The sequence below is a fragment of the Notechis scutatus genome, chromosome 2 (assembly GCF_049901735.1).
Source record: "Notechis scutatus isolate UNSWTSFEM ecotype Mainland chromosome 2, rNotScu1.2, whole genome shotgun sequence".
NCBI lineage: Eukaryota > Metazoa > Chordata > Lepidosauria > Squamata > Elapidae > Notechis > Notechis scutatus.
In genome coordinates, this window is record NC_142010.1 from 54,440,245 (window position 1) to 54,462,341 (window position 22,097).

Here is a 22,097-nt window from a genome sequence, read left to right on the forward strand (position 1 = left end):
CCAGGGGGGGGGAATAGTACTAATTCTGCAGTGGGAAAAGGCCCTAAAGGGATTGCTTCTTAGTAGATAAGGTCAGAATTACGCTGTCCATTGGTGAACTCATCACTGTTTAGTTTGCAGACTCAAACTTAATGGCTGCCATTCACACTTACTTGGGAGCAGGTTACATTATTTCCTGCAAAGGGACCACTGGATCTGGATAGCCGCAGTAATCCAGACAACATTAGGGGACAATAACCCCCTTCTTGAACAGCATGGCCATAGTTTGGGGAGGATGGGAGTTGGAATCCAACCTTTGAAGAGCATCTGGCTGGGGAAGGAGATAGTTCTCCCTAATTCCCGTTTTGGCAGGGTTGAAGAGCAGGATCCAGATGGATTGGATTCCCCGAGACTCAAAACAGATTGTGCTCTCAAGGCCTGTTGGTCCTTTTCCCTCTGAGCTGCTGGCACCAAGTGGGAGAAAGAGCTGGCAATGACTTTGGGAGAGCCTTAGTGAAGGTCGAGGAGGACAAAAGGATCCAGCGTCCAGATCCTCCGTCAACAATTCTGCCTAATTGACAACGGAAGCCCGCTGAGTTTGAGCAGGCGAGCAGCCCCTGCCAGCCGGCAGGCATCCCTGCCCGAAGGGGAGGAAAATCTCCTCCTCGCCCCCCTCCCCTCCCCTCCCCTTCCCTCCCCCGCACAACTGCCCGGGTCCTGCATCGGCCGCCTCTGCCAAGAGCGATCTTCGCAGGCTCACTCGCTCTTTTTCGCTGGACTCGGAGAAGGAAGATCGAGTAAGACATGGGGGAGGGGACTGCACGCTGAAATCGAAGTAAGTTTGAATTGAAATAAATACTGCCAGGCGGCAAAGGGGATCTCCAGCTCAGGCAAGAGAGAACCCGGGTGGCGGCGGGGAATAAGCTCTCCGGCACTTTGGCTCCGCAGGCCCAAGGGAGTTCAAGGCTGGGACTTGCAACTTGACTTCATCGCGAGTGTGTTTAGGAGCGCAGCCCGCTAAGCTAACCTTGATGGATTCGCGCCGTACGAAAGATCCCCCCCCCCCCTATGCAAGCAGTATGGATAGGTGTCGAAGTAATGCTTTGAATAAGCGATTCCCTCCATACCCTCATTTGCTAAATTAATCCCGTTCTAATATTTCTTTCCTGCTCTCCCTCCTTTAAAGGACTTTTAGAATGAGCGGCTAAAAGATATTACTTTAATTATTTAATTTAAGATTATTTTTTTTTTTCAAAAAAAAACCCAGCTGCTCCCCGTAGCCTGAGATAACGTCCAATACCCCCGTCAGTAAGAAAATACTGTATTATTGATATGAGCCAGTAGGATGGGGAGGGGGGAACAATCCGATGTTACTAAACTATCATTCCCAACGTTTCTCGCCGTTGACCAGCAATGTCTGCAATTCTATAAATTTCCAACCTTGCTATTGGCCGTTCTCCGAACGCTGTTTGGATTATGATGCATTTTCCAATCTAGTATTTTTCCAGATGTTTTGGGATTACAGTGTAAATCCCACTTTTTTTTCAGCTGATTCCGGGAATCCCAATTCACTGAGAAGACATCAAGTTAGGAATGTATGAACAAAATAAATGACGGAGGTTTAGACTTTCTTGTATCTCGGAGGCTCGGAGCACATACATGTTTAGGACCGAGCGCTCTGCATGGAGTTAAAGATTGATTAGCGAGTTAGATATGTTTACCGTCGCTCTAAAATCGGGAGAAATTGACAGGTTTCTCGAGAGGCTTCACAAAGTTTTTCTTCTCTCTGTGCAACAGAGTAGTATCATTTCTGGCAGAATGGGACAGGCGTCATCTGGGTAGGTGCCTTGAATAACATTTGATGCCTGACTAATTATAAAGCAATCATATTATTCAGCAGCCGTTTTTAAACTTGGACACGTTGATGCGCTATTAATGGGTCGAGCTACCTAATGGAACCTGACTGACTGATCCCCAGCAACTAAAAGGGGGGCTAAATACGGGGAATGAGTTATTGAAAAGTTTGCATTCCTGCGTTGGGTTTTCTTTGCGAGTTGTCTAGAGATATTCCCCCTTGTAGGAATACAATGTGTAGAGCCTTTGATCCGCTGTAGCTTGTCATTTCCTTTGCCCGCTCATAAGAGGCAGTGGGCATCCATTTGTGCACGTTTAAATGTTTGGAGGCTGACTATTCGGAGCCGTTCGTCAGTTCAGTATCCCAACTACAGTATTATTAGATCGGAGATAGCCACGTGAAGCTCCCGGCCAGCCCCGTCCATTTGATTGTGCGCAGAACAGGATTAAGCTCTAAACTTAAAACTGCAAACGTCATGCCTCTGTATTCATCACAGCTATAGTTATATATTGAGATAAAGCCCCTCTGATCATGCGCAGAGGGTTGTTTTATTAATTCCGTGCGTTGCAGCGCTAAGTTTTGGCATTAATGACACCGTGATGGAGCTGAGCCCATACACTAAACTCCAATTTTGCCTGTAGGGTTGAAATCTTATGCACACTCCTTTATTTGGGAATAAAGCCTATTGAGCCATTGCCAGCCTGAGTAAACATGCACAGGAATAGACTAGTCTACACAGCTGGTCTACCCTGACCTAAGATTGGTATCTCGTGCAAATCTCAGTTTTAGAGAAAGCCACCTTTTTGCCTTTCACCGAAATCAAAACCCGATAGCCACGTTGCAAGCTGGCTATCTCTCCCTCTTGAAAACCTTGCACATAACAGAAGTTACAACTACTGCTAGTTTACGTGGTAAAACGGGTTCTAAATCAAACGATGTTCTCCAAAAAAAATAATTAAAAAAAATTAAGGAATTAAAATTGAATACAGTGATTTCCGGCACTAAAATAAATTTGTGCTGACGGTAACCGAGCCGTGGTAATCCCTATTAAGGACAACGGAGAGTAAAAAGTGTAGCACCTGAAGATTGGCCGGTGCTTGGGGGGTGGGTGGGGGGCGGGGGGGGCAGGAGAGTTTCATTCCTATTATTTTTTTTAAGAAGGTCAAGACAGTTTCCTCTCCCAACAATAGTTTGAGTAAGGCAGACTTGGCCGAGAGCACTCAAGTGAACACCAAGGCCGAGCGAAAGATTCGAACTCGACTCTTCCCAGGCTTAGTCTAACTAAGTACAAACCCGACTCCACCCCCACCTCCCCACTCAACGGCGTGGAAAACAATGAACAGATGTCGGGGCGATGAGCAATTCCAGATTAACGTCGTCCTTTCACGCGGGTGTAAATTCCAAGAATGCCGCCCTCTCCGCTGGCTGGCTGGCTGGCTGGCATTGGCGCTGTCGCGTTATCCCAACCAGCCAGCAGCTCGGCGCTGAGTCCAGAGGCTGCCGCCTGAGGTGCAGCTTAAAAGCTCGCTCTGGGTTGCAATAGGTTGACGCACGGCGCACGCGCGTCTCCGCGAGCTCTTCCTTCGCCGCCGCCTCCTCCTCCTCCTCCCCCCTCCCCTCCCGGTTCTTTCCCTGCAGACACCGTCGCCTTTGCAAGTTTTCTCGCACTTCGCGCCAGGCGAGGGGAACAGAAGCGCGCCCGCCTCGGCCGCGCAGCAACTAGTGCGGAGAACAAGCGAAGGAGCCGCCTTGTGCCCGTGCGGCACAGAATGAAGTCGGGACTGTGAGGGAAGGGCGAGGGAGAGCGACACTTCCCACCCACCCCTTTTCTTTTTTTTGCGCCGCCGCGGAACATGGACCGGAGCAGCTGCCGCAGCCTCCACCACCGCCGCCGCCACCCTCCCCGCCGCCCTGCTCTTTGATGCCGGAGGAGTTCGCCTTTCCCTTGCCCGTCTCTCGCTCGCTCTCTCGCAATGGAGGGACTCCGCTGGGGCAAAGCTTGCCGGTGCCGGGCACCCGTGGCAGCGGGTAGGTAGACGGCGGGGAAGGAAATCTGCAAGGCGTGTTCGGGAGGCGTCGAGCCTCGCGCGGGAGGCGGCGGCGGCGCCGTGGCAGCGCTACCTGGCTGGGTTGATCTGAAGCTTGAGACGCTGCGATTTGTCCCGGTTCGGTCGCGGATGGACCTTGCGAAGGAGGCTTCTTCGCTCCAACGTTGGAGCGGCCCCCTCGGGCAGAACAACCCTGTCGTTTGTCGTCGTCGGAGATTACGAGAAGTTGGGTTTTGGGCTTCCTCGATTGGATTACTTGGCTGCTAAGCTAGACGGTTGCCTGATTCTCTTCTGGCCCCCTCGGTCGTCGTCTCTTCCTCCCTCCCCCTCCTCCCCACAATGGAGGTGAGTAGCACTTGGAAATGAGAGGGGTGTGTGCTTGCAACCCGCTTGCTCTAGACACGGGGAAGAGGGGGAGCGATGGTTGGGGTTCCCCCCCCCCCCAACTATCCCAGTTTTGAGTCAGGAAAATCTGAGACGAAAAAAAAAAACCTTTTTTTTTCCTTCTTGAAAAAGAACTTAACCAGAGCTACTTGATCCTCCCCCCCCCTTCAAAATATTAGGTTTATGGTGGGGCTTATGAGAAAGGGTAAACTTATTTCCCTCTATTGCTCCCGTAATATTAACTCCCAGTTATGGACGCGCCCCAATCGAAACTTTTACTTTTCTCAGAAACCTCCTGTTTCAAAAGGTTTCTGCTTAGTCGCCCCTGGCTTTTGGAGTGAGTGGTCGATTTCCTCGGGAAACTCTTTTAATTCCTCGCTAAATCTACATGCTTTTTTTCTCTCGCCTATCCCAGTGGGTTTTAAAAGGACAACAGCTCCTGCCACTTTAACTCGTGCGGGTTGAAGAAACGGAGTAATGGCAGCAGGCCTGTACCTTTAAAGGGTTTTGGCTGCTGGCCAGTGGGGAAAAAAAAAATCCCTGGATGACTTTCTCCTCCTCCATCTCGATCCCTCAGTTTTTGTTCTCGGGTTCTGCACGTTGTCACTTTGCATCTGTAAAGGGTCCGGCTTTTACTCGCGAGGGAGGATGGAAGGGTTTTGTCTCCACCCGCTCCCCCAGGCCCTTTGATGCTCCAAATGTTCCGTGTTCAAAAAAAGTAGTGGTGTGTTTGTTTTTAATTGTCAATTGTATGCTAAATTAGTTACAGTCAGTGGGGTCAGTGAAAGTTCAGCTTCAGCCAGGAAAGTTCAGCTTCTTTCTCGGCGGGTGGGGTAGGCAAATTGCATAAACCGACAAGAAAGTCCCAGTGATTTTCTTGCGTTTGGGTTAATCGTGGGTTGAGCTGAAACAGGCGCTTGAGACCACCGCCTGGTTTGCGGCGTTCGACTTGCTCTCTTTGTTGAAAACCTGGAAGCTATTTGTAAATCAAACTTTGGGACGCTTTTTGCCCCTTTTCTGTATCCCCACTAAACCTGCGGAACAATTGGTGGGTTGGCAGGTATCGGCTCCCAAAATCCGAGCCGGCCTTTTTGCAGCAGCGTTTTGCAACCCACCGGATTAGAAAGGGCTATATACCTACTTAACCCCAGTAGGACTGAGCATTAAAACCAGCGGCCATAAAACCAGATGCACTAACGGACTTTCCAGACCCCTTTCATTTTTAAAAAAAGACAAAGTCGCAAACGAAGAAGCCCGGAGGCTGACGCGCTCCGTTGAAGAGCGGGGAAAACGTATTAAAAAAGTTGATCTTCGTTAGTGTCCCAAAGACGATCGGCTGCAAGAAGCCGTCTTTAATACGGACCCTCTGCAGATACAGAAAACGGTTCCGTCCCGAATGAGTGAAGGGATCTGCTTTAGCGCGGTGCTTTTTCCTCGGGTGCCCCGTCCGGAATGGGATGAGGGGGGGAGGGGCCTCGCCTCTGAGTCCTTTCTGCTCTGCGCTGGGATGCGCAGAATAAACTCAAAAGTAATGAATGTCACCAAACGCCGAGAGGAAGGCGACAAGGCTTTCGTCTGGGACCTAACGTTTCGCGGTTGCGATTGCCCTCTATCGGGGAAGGAGGAGAATGCCTCCTTAGAGCAACCCGACGGACCTTTAGGCAGGCAGGCGACTTGACTTCTGTTCATAAGGTATTTAAAGTTATGCTCCTGTCTCTACAACCTGTGGGGGGGCCCTTCTGCTTATTTTTGAGCAGAAAAGGGTTTTTGAATATAAAATGCAGTAACAGTTTGGATTCCGCTAACGGAGTTTGCATGAAATATATATTCCGAGCATTCAGTGAAGGACGCAGGATGTCGTTAATAAGGTTTCCCCCGGTGCCAGCAAAATCGTGCAATCGGAGAGTTTGCATTAGAAAAAGCAGCTCCACTAGACCATCCGTGGTCTGGCCTTTTTGCTCCATTGGCATTTTACCCCCTTTCCCCCCAAAAAAGCCCTTGTTTGACCCTCCTCGTTTTAGTAATAAACCTCGGCAAATTGTTCCGCCCTTGATCCAGACGGCTGTGACCCCCAGATTCAACTTCCTCGCGGGTGGTTTATTCTTCGATTAGCATCATCAAATTGCACCTTGCACAGCTCTCGAGGGGCGAGCCGAAACTGCGGCCTGAAATCCTCAGCTGCACAGAATGTACACCCACAGCGAAAGATCACACGAGACACGGAGGGAACGGGCCCAAGGCCACACGGGAAGCTTAGGCCGGACGGGTAGGGGAAGCGATTGAAACGCCCCGATGGGGCTTAACGGAGCCTTCCTTCTTTTCCATCTTCGGGTTTGTCCGCACGCTGTTCGCCTTCGACTAGGGACGGCTGCAGTGGCTTTCGCGGTCTCTCCCGGCCCCCTTTTCCCTCCCCTCGTGCTGGAGCGTGGACGGCTTTTATGGGAACGAACGAACTCTTTGCGCATCAGTCTGATGGAGAAATAAATCATTAGACGCGCGGCCTCTCCGGCCGATCCCCCCAAATTCTTCCAGCCTTCTGTGGGAGAATTCTGTGCATTTGGGGAGACCGCTTAGCGGGCCGCGGCCGCGCCTTGTTTTCCGTGGGATTGAACCAAAACAAAGCGGCGCGAGGGCAAGCTGGAAGGGGCTCGGAATAGGCCAGATGAAGTCCTTCGGGAGTATTCCCGGTGCCAAGTCTCCCGTCGGCGAGAGTTCAAGCATGTTGAAATGTGACTCGCGGGCCAGCTCCATTTCCCCGCTTCTTGAAGCTTGAAGAAGCCGTTCTGGCCCCGCTCGTCTGGAAAGTCATTTTCCTTTTTACCCAGCACGAGGCCGAGGAGAATGGAAGAGCCCGCCGAGCAATTACGAGCGGGCGGATTCCCAGAGGAAAAAACCAAACTTCCCCAAGAGTTTTTGCAAGTCAAACCCGGAGGGCGATTTGCAAGCGCGACCCCGCCTTCTTCCTTGCCGGAGCACTCTGTACCTTCAGCTGAATTACCTCCCCAATCTCTTGAGTGGTAGTTAAGGGCAACCCTATTGGAAATCCGCAAAATGGGCTTCTGAGTAGACGCGGTTAAGATTGAGTGGTGAGTGGAATTATGTTCTGGTCAGGGCGATTAATACTGCAACCATACAGACTAGGTTGAAACATCTATGCCCGTTGGCACGGGAGTGCAGAGAAGCAACACGGGATTGTACTGCTGTCTTGTTTTTAAAAACTTACAAATGGAAATGCCCGTTGAAAGGTTATCTTTTTTTCTGTCTTCAAACCGCCTGGCGTGCCTGAAATCCTTTGGAGCTCCTCCTTAGGCTTCTCGTCGCGGAAGGAGCCTTCCCAACGCAGTCATGCCTAGGTTGCGAGCGAGCGCGCAGATCGAAAGTTTCCTGCTCTGCTCCCTCCGACTAATTCGTGGCGTTTGCGCGCGAAGAGGCCCGGGGTTGCGCGTGAAGGACACACCCGCCCTTCTCGGGCGAATCACCCCGTGGCGGTCTGCGATGGTTCCGGAAGCTTTCTGGTTCATCGGGGAGCCGCTCTGAAGCTGCCCGGTTCTCAAATCCGGGCTGGCTCTATTTGGTACGGGAGTAAATGGTTTAAGGTGCGCCAAGGCTACCCCTGAAATCGAAAGAGAGTCACTTCTGGCCGCGAACGAATCATGAACATCTGGATAGAAGCATTCGTGACATTTCTTTAAAAGGGGTTACTAAATTGTTTATTAACTTGTCTCCTGTTCCCGCCAATGATGCAGAATGGGGAGAGCTCCTCTCCTTCCATTGAGAAGGCTTGTCGCAACCCTTGAACCCAATTTCTTCTACCCCATCACTCCAGAAATCACTTGAGAAGGAAAAATCTCGATTCTGTCCCAAAATGATAGGCCTTTGCTTGCCCTGCGATACCTTTGTTCCCCTTTTGGAGTTCTGAAGGGTTGGTGGTCTGGCAAATCCTGTGTAGTGTTAGTGTGGGGTGGGGTGTGTGCATGTGCGTGGCTGTTTAATCTCTTCCCTATCTCAGCCCACCTGCTTCTCCTGACAGGGTAGCTAGCTGTGAAAACCCAGCAACACATAGCTAGCTGCAACAGGGCTGGATTGTGCCCCAAAGCCAAGGTCTTGTCTGCTGGAGTCTGGAAGGAGGAGGAGGAGGAAGAGAGGGAGGACCATGGGCTGGGTGCCGCTCAGCTTTCCCTTCAGTATCTGGGCTGCTTTGAGAGTTAGTCAAACACTAAGATCCAACAGTGGGACAGTTGGGCGGATTAATGCACTTGGAGCAGCAGGCAGTGGCGTGGCCATTGCACTGTAAGAACTCATTGGGGAGAAGGGCCGCTGCAGCTTTGCAGAGAATTCCCCCCCCCCCTTTCAGGCTGGACTTTGTTCACTTTTGAAACGGTCTGAGCCACACCATAACAGTCAAATCAGTCTCTTTCCTCTTCCCTCCCCTACAGAAGTCCATGGGAGCAATAATGCAAAGTGGATCTTTGTGGACAGGGGCAATGACTTCCAAGTACTTTTTGTTGGGTCTGACCATCTTCTCTTCGCTTCTCCAAATCATGATAGAAGCCAGCTCTTGGTGGTAAGCTTTTTAATTATATTTTTATCACTTTCTAATCCCCCCACACACACAATATAAGGTATGTCTGTCTTCAGTTTCCAGCTAATATAAAGAAGGAAGGCCCAGAAAGTTCCTGGAAAATGTAATTACTTGATTTATGAATCCCTAAATTTTTTTTTTCATTCTGTTCCTTCAGTGAACTCTACCACATATATGTAATAATTTGAATTCTCTATGGAACCAACTGTATAGTAGAAACTAAATAAAATGTAAAGTTGAAATGAGAGTATTGAGTTTGCAACATAAACACACATACACAAAAGTGAATCATGGGAGTTACTTCAAAATAATGGGTTTTATAACTGTTTTTTTTTTTTTGTGTGAACGACTATAAGGCTATAGATTCAGTATACATATAGGGGTAAGCCCTATTGATCTTAATGGAATTTAACTTCTGGAAACAGTTCTGCTGTCTGATTAACAGGCATTTACCATTAAAGCACACAGTTGAGTTAATAAATATTTTGTTGAAGTTGTTAGTTGTGGATGTTAAATTAAGGCATTTATTTCATGATGCCTAGAAATTGTCTACTTCAGGTATATTTACTATTTTACATATAAACTATATATTTTGTGTTACTTGTTAATTTTATTGATCTTCAATATGTTTTAGGTACTACAGGGTTTTTAAAAATATATGGTAGGTTAGTATTTAAATGCCTTCAGTGTGTGTATGTGTGTGTTTAATAAGTTCTCAAAAAAGTAGGAAGAGCGCAATAATTTAAAACTTAAGGGGGCAAATGTATTTAGATAAATGCATAACTTGATTTTTGTCTTCCTAGCTTCATGCATGTGGTTTTACTTTAATATTTCAAATATTCAACAAATCTTTCTTTCCACTTCAGCCACTATGCCTAGAACCTCACTGAACCTTACTTCCAAGTAAATCTGTTTAGGATTGGGATTAGGATATCTGCATGTGCATTCAGTTACTGTATTTGAACTGTCTCTTATTAATATAGCTCTTCTCCTTTTACAGGTCTCTAGGTATGAACCACATGAATCCTATGAACCCTGTCCAGATGCCAGAGGTGTATATAATTGGAGCCCAACCTCTCTGTAGCCAATTGGCAGGGCTGTCTCAAGGACAAAAGAAACTCTGCCATTTGTACCAGGATCACATGCAATATATTGGAGAGGGTGCAAAGACAGGGATCAAAGAATGCCAGTATCAGTTCCGCCATAGAAGATGGAATTGTAGTACTGTGGATAATAACTCTGTCTTTGGCAGAGTCATGCAGATAGGTAGGAAGTACTTTAGAATCTACATGAAGCATTTCTGTATGCATTGTGCTAGAAAACTTTGCCCGGTTCTTTATGTGACACTGAAGTTAATCAAGAATGGAAACATTAAAATGCCTTTGGCAAAAAAATCAAAACCCTTTTGGTGAGCAAGCAGCCATTATGAGACTGACGATTATGTAGAAAAATGAATAATAATACTGAAGTTCTCATCCCATCGCAAAAATAGGCCTGTTTTTAGAACAGGAAATTGGAAGCAGATAGTGGCATTTGGCTGGCCTAGGATCATTTTCCTATCAAAAACATGTAACGGTTGAGTTTTGCCTTTAGATTAATCACCTTAATTTTTCATACCATTATATCAAGTCTATTCTGGACTGTTATTTTAATACATACTTTCTCAGCCCAGCTTGTACCAATATACCAATATTGAAATCTCATTATGTTTAAAGGAACATGGGAAAAGTTCAGGATTATAGCTTTCTGAAAACAAGTTAATTTTCATTAAAGAAATTTAAGCTATGACGTGAATTATGTTGGTGTTTGCAGAATACTTTGAATAAGGCGAAGTGTGTCTGCATGTATATGCATCCATAGATACATACATGATACATATACTTACGTAATTGTTATTGTTCATAAAATATCTCTTTAGTAAAAGTATATCTTTTGTCAATTTCTTCTTGATATGTTTTTTTGCTGATGAGCTTATACCAGCAGAATTCCATTTTATGCTTTAAAGAGGTCTTATCTCTGATATTCCCATTGAATTTGATGGGCTCAGCACAGCATCATTATAGATTGCTGTTGGTTGACTGATGGATTGCGGTTTTCTCCCCTTATCCGCTTGCAGTAATGACATCTGAATATCTAAGTCTGTATCTCCGGTCTAGCCCTTCCCCTGTTTAACTCACAGCTTGTATATAATATCATTTCGGAATACTGAGATCTAAATCTAATTTTACATTCCTCTTTTTGAAACAGGATAGGAAAGGATTGGAATGACTTTAAAATTAGATTAAAAATAACTTCATTTAAGAATTGAGTAGGCTTCTGCTTTGCTTGAAAGGGTGCTGTTAAGTCACATTTACTCTAAAAGTTAATTTTATGTAAAATAATCTTTACAAAATCTCAAACCTTTTCCATGCCCTTTTTTATGAAGTAAGTGGAAACATTTGCCTTTTGAAGACTTAAATATTCTCCTGCAGTTTTTGCATTATAATTGCTGTTGAGGGAGGCTTAGAATAAAATTGTTAATTGTTAGTATTCTGCCTTGAGTAGGATGTATTCCATAGATATGGAGTGCTAAAAGCCCGAAATTGTTTCAGATATTAGCATAGATGTATGTATCCCAGACTTGAAGATTGGTTTTATAATGTCTGAGTTAACACAATCTCTTTATACAAAGTTTGCAACCATCAGTGTTTGAACTAGTTCCCATTTTAGTTTTAGGCCTTTGATTCCTGCTCATAATATCTGCATCTATTTCATTTGATTTAAAATGGTGATAGCCTGTTTAGGTTAATTACAAATTAGGTTATGTGCATCCAACTTTCTAGATCATGAAAACGTTACTGAGAACAAGAAGTGTGAGAAATTTCTCCAAAGCAGTGAGAAATTTGTCATTTCATATTTCAGCCTACTTTAAGTGAATTATAAATAGGTTGTTTCTCTTTATCCAGACACCTGTTTCTTGCTTAAACACTGTTCTACATTTCTATAAATCCAGCTACAATGAGTGTTTTTGTTATAAAGAGCCTATTGGCTCTATTTCTTTATGTTTCTCAGAATTTTTGTGAGAAATCCTTAGCCGATTTGACTTGAAAGAATACTTGAAAGATTTTGTGTAGTGAATTAAAATACTACAAGGTTGTACAATTTCTTCATCTAAATTTAAGTAAAGAGTAAAAGTCTTATGATTTGATTGATATCTTCATTGCTGAAATGAACAAATCAGATATTGATGAAGCATATTGGTGTTGTTGCTTTAAGAGCTGACTCTTAAGGTAGAATATCTCTTACAGTTATGATTTTTATTTGGGAAATAGCACAAGCTTTGGCATTAAATGCAGTGAGATATGAATCAGCATACATTACTGCTGGCATAAGTATTTATTTTCTGAACAATTCTGGAAAGTTGGCTGTTTAATATTTGGGTATTTTCGTCCTGGCTAGATCAAACAGTAAATGATAACAAACTAAACATTTTCTGAAAATTTTGTCTATGACTTGATCTCCAAAAGTTGAATAGCGGTCTTCAAGTTGGGAGCTGAGAATGCTCTTCGAAATCAATATAGCTTGAATAAAAGGATATGATTAAAAAAAAGTTCTGTACTTGGTATTCACTTAAATCATGAAAACCACTAAATCAGTGCTATTTAAAAAGCTAAACTCTGAGTAAGATTACATTTTAAACTAACTTTTGAGCCATGTAAGCAAATTCTCTTACTTCTTCTGAAGACTTTCAAAATTACATGTATGGAGGAAAGGATTTTTCTGTTTGAAATGGACAAAGATTAACATATCATCTTTTTCTGATGTAAAGGTATCATGTTTATGCTTAGCACAGGATAGAAAACTTCTAAACAAACCAACACTGTTGCTGGCAGAGAGACTTCTAATATTGTCAAAGTTGATGATATTTGTCTTAAACATGCCACAAATAAATTTATTCCATCTGTTGTTTTTTTTAAAGTATACCATCTCCGCATTTTTTCCCCATGCCACAGATGAAAATTTTCTCTTAAAATATACTTTGGGGGAGAGACATAAAACCTAAATGCTACTAAAATGTATATAATCGCCGTACGTATGCGAAAGGAAGTAAAGTGTTTATGAACTTAATCTGAACCATGCTAGTGTAAAAATCATAGGGCTTCTCTATTATTCATATAGGCATATTAAAAATAAATCAGATTTTAGCATACTACAAAAATTAATACTACTACTTATACATACTACTTATTTGGAATAGGTTCCTGACTGGCGCAAACTTCTTTGGGATAATATAATTTTAAACCTTTTGTTTTAAATACAATAATTTGGCTTTTAAAAATGTAGCTATATACTTTTAAACTAATTCTGTCTTTTATTTGAAAAAATCTGGAATAAGAGGATTTTAGAACTTAGGACATAGCATTGTAAAGGATTGACATTCAAATCATTGCATAAGGCCATGTTTTATCTTTTGTGACAGTCCCCTTAGTTACAATTTTAAAAAGCTATATACAGTTGCCCAATATGACTAAAATTGGAAGAAATCACCACGGGACTTGCCAATTTTATTAAACCTCTATGGATTTGAGTAACCTATTAACCAATGAATTTTCATTCAGGCTATTCAAATAACTAGCCCGTTTGAGTAGCCTGGATCTCTTATTTACTTTAAAAGCATCCCTTAAACTCTTTACATTTTTCGCACAGGACAGTTTGTATAGAGTATATTTCTAGAAAACACCTCAACCATTTCTTGATCACTTTGTGAACCTCATTATTAGATCAGAACCTTCTTTTCCAGTATAAAATGGTTGTTAGTTTATCAGATGCCTCAAAAAGGGTGAATTTTGGAAAAAGTCAAGAGGATTTTCCCATAGTTTGTTTTTTTAAAATTGGAACTTTATCCAATACCAACAAGTTTGGTCAAATATTATACTTAACATTCACTTGATATACCCTATTTTTCAAAAGTACATTAATCCATTGGGGAAAGTTGTTCCATTGTAAAAGTAATATATCTTCTTCTTTGACAAATAAATACATGAATCCCGGTCTCCAATGCACTAAGCAGCTTCTTTTTCTTCTTCTTCTTTTTTTTTTTTTTGCAGGCAGCCGGGAAACTGCTTTTACCTATGCTGTCAGTGCTGCTGGCGTGGTGAATGCCATGAGCCGGGCCTGCCGAGAGGGAGAGCTCTCTTCCTGTGGCTGCAGTAGGGCTGCCCGGCCAAAAGATCTACCTCGGGACTGGCTGTGGGGGGGCTGTGGAGATAACGTTGATTATGGCTACCGTTTTGCCAAGGAATTTGTGGATGCCCGTGAGCGAGAGCGGATCTATCAGAAAGGATCTTACGAGAGCGCTAGAATTTTGATGAACATACATAACAATGAGGCAGGAAGAAGAGTAAGTAGCTCAAAAGGGGATTCTTTTCATCTATTTGCTCTTAACTAATATTGTAAACCTTTATGTTGCTGCGTTATTTACAGAAAGGCTGACTTTTCATTAATTCCTATTCACACATTGTTGTTCGTTTGTTTTCCATAAGCTGTCTTGTTTTTGAATTTGTTTACTTGAACAGACCTGATGAATAAGTGCAAAAATGATTATTATAATCTTTATTAATACCACTACTACTGGAGGTAGACTAGGCAGGATGCCTCAATTTAGATAAAGACAAATGGCCCATTTTAAATTAAAAAACAACAACAACCCAGGTTTTTTCAATCTGAGAGGCATTGCAACAGCTAATGCTTGATTTCCTTCCTGTATATGGAGCTGAAATTATACTTTTTCCCCTCCCAGATTCTTCTGGTAAAATTGTGCAAGTCACAGTAAATTTTCTGCAGAATAGAGTTTTATTAGCTTATATTTCCTACCCATTCAGTTTTCTTTGGAAGGGATGAAAGAAGAAGCATATTTACTAGAGTGAAATGTTCTTGTGTGGGGCTATTTTCAGTCTTCCTTATAAGGCTGTGAAAAAAAAAGTGCCACCCTCTCTGTATTATTAGAGAACAGGCTTTTCTGTGGTGGAAGTTGGTTTTTATGGCTTTTTTAATCTCCAAATCTTTTAAACGAATGAGTGTAAACTTCATTTTATTGCCCTGAAGAGGAAGGAGCCAAAATAATTATTTTTCCTACAACTGACGGTGCCAGGAGAAGTCGGCTAGAGAGTTTACACTTGTGTTTCAAGGTGAATTAAGATGAATGATAATTGAAAATTAATAATATTTCAATGTGACAAGAAGGCATCTGAAAGCCTTGGGAAGGCCAACTTGCTACTAGAGAGAAGAAAAATGACTTTTCACAGTTGCCTGTGTCGGCTTTGAGTGGTTCCCTGCTACCACCCCTTTTGAGCTGCCTTCCTGCCTTGCCATTTGGCAGGGTTTGAACTCCCCGCTTTTTAACGCTGGGTGGAAATGGCATTCAGCATCTACCTAATGTGTCAGACCCCAGGATTTTTGGGGCTGTGTCAACACTGACTCATGTCTATTTATACAGGGTAAATTATCAAGGTCTCCTTGCCAAGACTTTATAAAGAGGATATTGCGGTGTCGGCTTGTCCCCCACCCAGAGGTGTTCTGGGGTTTTCTCTTTTGGATGGAGTCACTTGGCTGTGCATGGAGAGACTAGTGTGGGAGGGAGATGCTGAACTGGAATGGAAAATGTGCTCTAGGAGCAGCACATCTTTCCAGTATGAAAATGGGGAGTTGAAAAGAAAAATCTGATGCAATTCTACTATCAATAAGCCAGTCAACAGACTGGTTAAGTATCATGGATATTTCCCCTCAGTCTAAAGGAAGTAGGTAAAATCAACTTGTATATACCACTTGTAAGTTTTATTTTTGCTGGAAATCTTCACAGGTTCAGTTATTTCCAGTTTCCCTTCTTGAAATGTTACCTGCCAAAGTTGATTACTTTCTTTCTACTGGTCTTTCTTTTTGTTATTGGGAGAGTTGACATCACTGTGTTAACCAAATCTGCAGATTGCTGAGCAACACCAAGCAACTTCAAATTGAATAGAGAAGGGAGGGACTGGATACCTTGTTATCTTGGCAGTGGTGCAGATAGAAGACATCCAGTTAGTATGCAAGGAATGAGCTTGTGCTTGTGCTCGCTTGAGGATAATTACCTATTTATCAGCCATGGATAGTGGCTTGCAATCCTGCTCATTTTCTGTTATTGCTGCATTGTTTGATTGTTGCAAATCAGGGAGTGGAAAAAGAGAAGAAAAACAAAATCTGCAACTGAAACATAATTGCTCAGACACATTTCCAATAATAATAAAATAAAGGCAAAGATGCCCTCAAATCAAGTTCAACTCCTGTTGACTATATGTATGGAAATAGTTTGCCATTGCCTAATTCTAACAGCCTTGGATTTTTTGGATAGTCTCTCATCAAAACCAGGTCTCATTCTTCTCAGCATTTTTGAAATCAGCCAATATTAGATAGCTAAGTTACCATTTGTGGTTCAAATAAAATCAGATGGAATTCTAAGGATTTAACAGCTGGATAGCCATTGTTGAAAGAGAGAAAGCTATTTATGCTAGGTTAACCTACTGGGGAAAAAATTGAATATCCAGAAAGTTGCTTCATGCAGTTATATAGTAGAACTGAGATAAAACAGATATATTATTATACTAGAATTGGAGGTCTATGTATGCTTGGACCAGGTATAAGCATATGAGGCTTTAGACTGGCATAATTTGTGTAATGCCACATTTGTGGCATTTCAGCAGCCACAGAAGTGTATTGATTGGAAAAGTGTGATCAGGTTGCACATCTCAAGATTGAACAGAAGTTTGTTCCATTCCTTTTTTATGGCCTCTAATAATGCCTGGCATCCTTTTTTTCTTCTGTCCCATCCAACATACCAAGGAAGTAGAAAACAATCTTCAAACTTACATAATATCCTTGAACTACCACAAGTTTTCCATGGTGATTTAAGCTCATTAATATCCACAGGTGTAAGTGGGTCCATCAACTTTGCTAGCACTTTCTCATACTTTCTGATCCTGCCAGCTTAGTTTAATTTTGTAGCATAGGATGGAGTATTCTTTGATCCTGGCCATCAGCCTATGGTGAATCGTTTGCAGACAAGTTGGAGATGATATAAACAGATGACCATGATTATTTATTCCAGTGTTGTTGCTTTCTGGGATCATTTACAAATTTTAAAAAAGTTCCAGTTTGCATGCACAATTTGTGAGTTAGTGATTTTCCATATTTTCAATGCTAATCAAAAAGGCCAAGAAGGAAAACCTCCAGAGAGATGGGAAATCATTCAATTGATGCAATGAACTACTGCATACATTCTTTGGCCACCAAATAATAATAAGAAGAATGAGAGAAGCAGCTCATCTGTCTGGAACTCACATTGCATATCTGACATTAACACAATTGAGAGAGTCCAGAGATATTTCACCAGAAGAGTCCTCTACTTGTAACAGAATACCTTATGCCACCAGACTTGAAATCTTAGGCTAAGACAACTTAGCACTACGCTGCCTTCTGTCCGATCTAAGTGTAGTACATAAAATTATATATTGCAATGTCCTACCTATCAATGAATACTTTAGCTTCAACCATAACAATACAAGAGCACACAATAGATACAAACTCAAGGTAAACCGCACCAGACTCGATTGCAGGAAATACGACTTCAGCAACAGAGTGGTCAATGCCTGGAATACTCTACCTGACACTGTGGTTTCTTCACAAAACCTCAAAAACTTGAACCTTAAACTGTCTACTATTGACCTCACCCCTTTCCTAAGAGGTCTTTAAGGGACGTGCATAGGTGCACCAATGTGCCTACCGTCCCTGTCCTAATGTTCCCTTTTATTCTTAGCCATTTCATGTATTAACAATCATGTTTACACTTATATCAGTTATCTAATACATGCTCGACTAAATAAATAAATAAATAAAATAAAGGACTTATTTGAAAATACCCTAATATTGGGAAATATTGAAGGCAAAAGGAGAAGGGGACAGTAAGATGGTTAGGTATTATTGACACTGTGAGCATGAGTTTGGGCAGACTCAGAGACAGTGCCATACTATGGTACATGATGTTGCAAAGTATCGGACACAACTTAGCAAATCGAACAACACAAACTGCATACAATTGCTGTCTACAATTGCCTTTTCATGAATTTATTTTTAGTGAAATTTGTGAGGTAGCAATATCATGTCATAGAAGGTTGGGAAGATAGCAAAATAATCAGATTTATGTATCAGTTCATCAGGACCTATATCTCTTTATATTTCAGCAATTTTTAGCCTGATTTTTAGTATTTTACTGTCAACATTGCTGCTAAAGGAATTTTCTAAAATGAAAATTTTTGTAACTGATAATGCTGTGAAGGATTATCTTCTGTGAAGGAGTATTTCTTGCTGAATATGGGGGTACAGCTCATAGTAACTTAGACTTGTATATTTTCTGTACCTTTTCCCTCCATTATTTTTATACAAAAATGATAAATGGGGCTATAAATCAGGGTTGTCAAACTGTAGCCTATGGGCCGGATGTGTCATGTGCTGGCCACACCCAAGCCTGGTTTAGCGAATGGGGGGAAAGTTGCAATATGTCATGTGACATCACACCGTGACACTCGAGTTTAACACCCCTCCTATAAATAAAAAGAAGATAAAATATATTGTCAGACAAACCTGTCAAAAACTCTTATTATATTGGGTATGATGTGACAACCAACAGCTAAGAATGGGGGAGTTTTTGTAAAAAAAAAAAAAACCCTGATAAAACAAGGTAAAAGAAGTTTTAATCAGCTCTCCAAATGTTTTCTGGATGTTTTAACTTTTATTGTTTTAAATTGTTTTAACTGTTTTATAGTTTTGGAATTGTAAGCTTCCCATAGTCACTTGGTAGAGATGGGCTGCTACAGAAATTGAATAAATAAAATAAAAATAAAAATTGTTACTTAGCAGCAGGCTAACAGGAAATTTCAAAGCAGGTAGGCATTCTGGAAAGTAGAATAGACAGGTGCCAGGTGAGGAGATGCTACCATTTGCAGTTGTTTCCCCAATAATTGGTAGGGCATACAAAAGTAATTGTTTAGTTTATTTTACATCCGTTTATATTTTGGGACAATAGGACTCATTTTTCTTCTTCTGACTCCTACAGACAGTGTATAACTTGGCAGATGTAGCCTGCAAATGCCACGGTGTGTCTGGATCATGCAGCTTAAAGACCTGTTGGCTGCAGTTGGCTGACTTTCGCAAGGTGGGCGATGCTCTGAAGGAAAAATACGACAGTGCTGCCGCTATGAAGCTCAATCTCCGTGGCAAACTGGTTCAGGTGAACAGCCGCTTCAATGCACCAACTATTTATGACCTGGTGTACATTGACCCTAGTCCTGATTACTGCGTGCGCAACGAGAGCACTGGGTCTCTGGGCACCCAGGGGCGACTCTGCAATAAGACTTCAGAAGGCATGGATGGCTGTGAACTTATGTGCTGCGGCCGGGGCTATGACCAGTTCAAGACCGTGCAGACAGAACGCTGCCATTGCAAGTTCCATTGGTGCTGCTACGTGAAATGCAAGAAATGCACAGAGATTGTGGACCAATTTGTCTGCAAATAAGTGGGTGGGGTGGGACAATCTCTTCCAGTCCACCAGCAGGGTTGGTTGCCTTAAATGATCTCAGTTCTTATTTATAGTGCCCAATGGGTTGCTTCCCTTGTTTATATGTTAAATCTTTTGCAAAGAGAAATGATGGGGAAATCTTGTTACATCCAGCTCTGATTGTGCATAGTTTTATATATATATATATTTTTTGCAATAATTGGGGGGGGGGGGAGAAGTGACAGAATATTTATTTGCATAATTGGGATTAAGATTTAACAATAGCAATGAAAATAGGATAGCTTAAAAGGATATCCATTCTATCCCAAAACAGTCACAAGAAACATGGTATAAATGCAGTAGATGAGGTATTTGTGTCACATGCTTTTTAGATCAGAGCATGGCTGGACTTGGTAATATAAAAAAATATGGACATGGCTTTTGTTCATAAGGTTAGTGATCAAAAAACAATAAAAATAAAAATGTTCTAATGATAATGATTAGTTTATCTGTAAAATTTTAGCACAACGTTCTTCAAACTTATTTGCCTAACCACCTGCAGGGATGGGTAAAAGCATAAGGTCCCTAAACTACAGTTGTGCTGCTAGGTAACTTCAAAAAATCCATTAAATTGAGAGGTTTTTTTTCATTCTTGGCTTACATATGAACATGCACTGAGTGAGGCCTGTGCATGTAAAGATGCTAGGAAGGAAACACGTAGTTCTTTCACCATCATTCACATAATGCATTTCTCAGAAGATACAGTATTTGAATTAGCAAATACCATTTCTTAAAAATTACGAACAAAATCAAAAGGAAGAAAGCCTGACTTTACTCATTGTAGATCAAAGCAATATTTGGAATACTGCAAGTTGCAGTAAAATAAGCACGTCTCATGCATGTTTAGACAGCCTTCTGCCTTAGTTTAAATAATATTAATGAGTTAACTTTGGGATTTCCTGAAGTGTGTGCGCTAAATAATGCTGGAAACTGATTCTGTATTGTGCATTACAAAAACATGATTCTTTATTTTTAAAGTGCTATGGGTAGTAGTTCGTTTCTTTTCAGAAATGGAAGTTGGCTGATAGCATTGTGGAATTGAGAACTCTTGGCTGTCCTGTACAGCAGCTTGATAAAAATGGGCAGCGTGGCAAGCAATATCCTCTTCATCATCCTGTGCTACCTTTGTTTGTTTTAATGCACAATGCTTTAAAAATATAATGGCTATGCACAAACTGCTCAGACTATATTTGAGCAGTTACTTGTATATGGGAAAACTCTGGTCTGTTGGTGTCTAGTATCTCAAACCTTTTCTCATACATATATGTTGTCAGTACAAACTACAAACCAATGATTTCTTTAAGAAAAAAAAGAACATACAGTCTGTTCAAGTTACCAGAAAGTTTCTTTGTTTAGACTAAGCATATTATTATCCTCCCCCATTTTAAAAAACACTGTCAATTCACTTAAGGGGCTTTATTTGGGTTGGACGCTGGCCTTCCTTTTTCTGGGGCTTGAAAATTGTTGAAAGGCAAGTCGGTCACAATTTAACTTTCTCTTTTTCCTTTCAGAAAGTATTGGATTTTTCAACTTGGTGAAAGTGAAAGATTTGGCATGATCTGAATTGTTGGTTGTGCACTTGAGCTCAGAATTCCAGAAAGTTTGATGTGTGGTTTAGAACAGCCTTGTTCAGCCTGGTTCTCCACCTAATGTCCCACACTAGACTGTCCTTAATGTCCCAGCACTTACGTTGGGATGAGCTGAAACAGATTTATTGCAAATCATTGTTGCTAGTAATGGAAACAAGCTCAAAGTATTCTTAGACAAATTATACCTTCTCCTTTTTTAAAATAAATAAATAAATTCTGTGGTGAACTAGCATATTAGACAGGCTCAGAAGCCATAGTAAATCTCTGTATTGTTTCAATTTTAGTACATTTGCTGTTGAAGCATGTTTTGGCAAGACATTTACTAGAATTGGAACAATACAGAGAAAATTAGCATGGCCCCTTGTACAGGGATAACATGCCAGTTTTCATATAAGAAGAGAATCTTTTTTCCCTTGACACAAATTTAATGCATTCTTCAGCTTCCAAAACCTCACCCAAATTCATCAACCCCAATAAATATAAGCAGATTGGAATTGATGCCAGACTTCCACCTTTCATTAACATACCAGAAGTTTCATTTCTCACAGGCTGTGAGCTTTCTCATTAATGCCATCATGATTATCAGCTTTTACAATGATGATTGCTCTTAATTTATTGTGCAAGGAAATATTTACTTCCATGGTTCCTAGTATTTGCAAACCAATGGCAACAATAACTTTCATAAATGAATAAAGCACTAGTTCCTTGAATATGTCACTTTTGGTTTTTATTATACAAAAACCACATTTTAAAATTATGTTGAACACTTATCCTTTATCATGACTTCTGCCTATGAGCAGAGAGGTCAAATGATCCTAGCTATTAAAATGCTATTTAATGTAAAATACTCCACTTTATTCTTCAGATACTATGTAAATCTACTATGTTCTCCTCTTTGTTCTGTACATTTAATGTACATAATTTTGTCTCGTGTGATTTGTATATTTCATTGGGGTTTTTTTTAAAGGCTTATGCCATATTGGAAGATAGACTATAAAATAAAATTTTGGTTATATATTGGGAGATGATTTTAATT

The 22,097-nt window shown here is 41.7% G+C and overlaps 1 protein-coding gene and 1 non-coding gene across 4 annotated transcripts; both read left to right on the forward strand.

Moving 5' to 3' along the window:
• The first annotated feature begins 709 nt into the window (after nt 1–709).
• On the forward strand, nt 710–22,084 carry WNT5A (Wnt family member 5A). Of its 3 annotated transcripts, none has more exons than XM_087954772.1 (5): nt 710–814; nt 8,703–8,830; nt 9,849–10,114; nt 13,936–14,228; nt 18,972–22,084. In XM_087954772.1, exons 2-5 carry the CDS (start codon nt 8,709–8,711, stop codon nt 19,428–19,430), a joined length of 1,140 nt encoding a protein of 379 aa, XP_087810898.1. In that variant the 5' UTR covers nt 710–814; nt 8,703–8,708; the 3' UTR covers nt 19,431–22,084. The 3 variants fall into 3 exon arrangements, with proteins under 3 accessions (XP_087810898.1, XP_026533230.1, XP_026533239.1); XM_026677445.2 differs by lacking the exon at nt 710–814 and adding an exon at nt 3,321–4,227; XM_026677454.2 differs by lacking the exon at nt 710–814 and adding an exon at nt 3,391–3,862.
• Nucleotides 21,366–21,468, forward strand: LOC113420005 (U6 spliceosomal RNA). Its single transcript, XR_003372001.1, has one exon. It is a non-coding gene; the product is annotated as a U6 spliceosomal RNA (small nuclear RNA).
• Nucleotides 22,085–22,097: the final 13 nt, after the last annotated feature.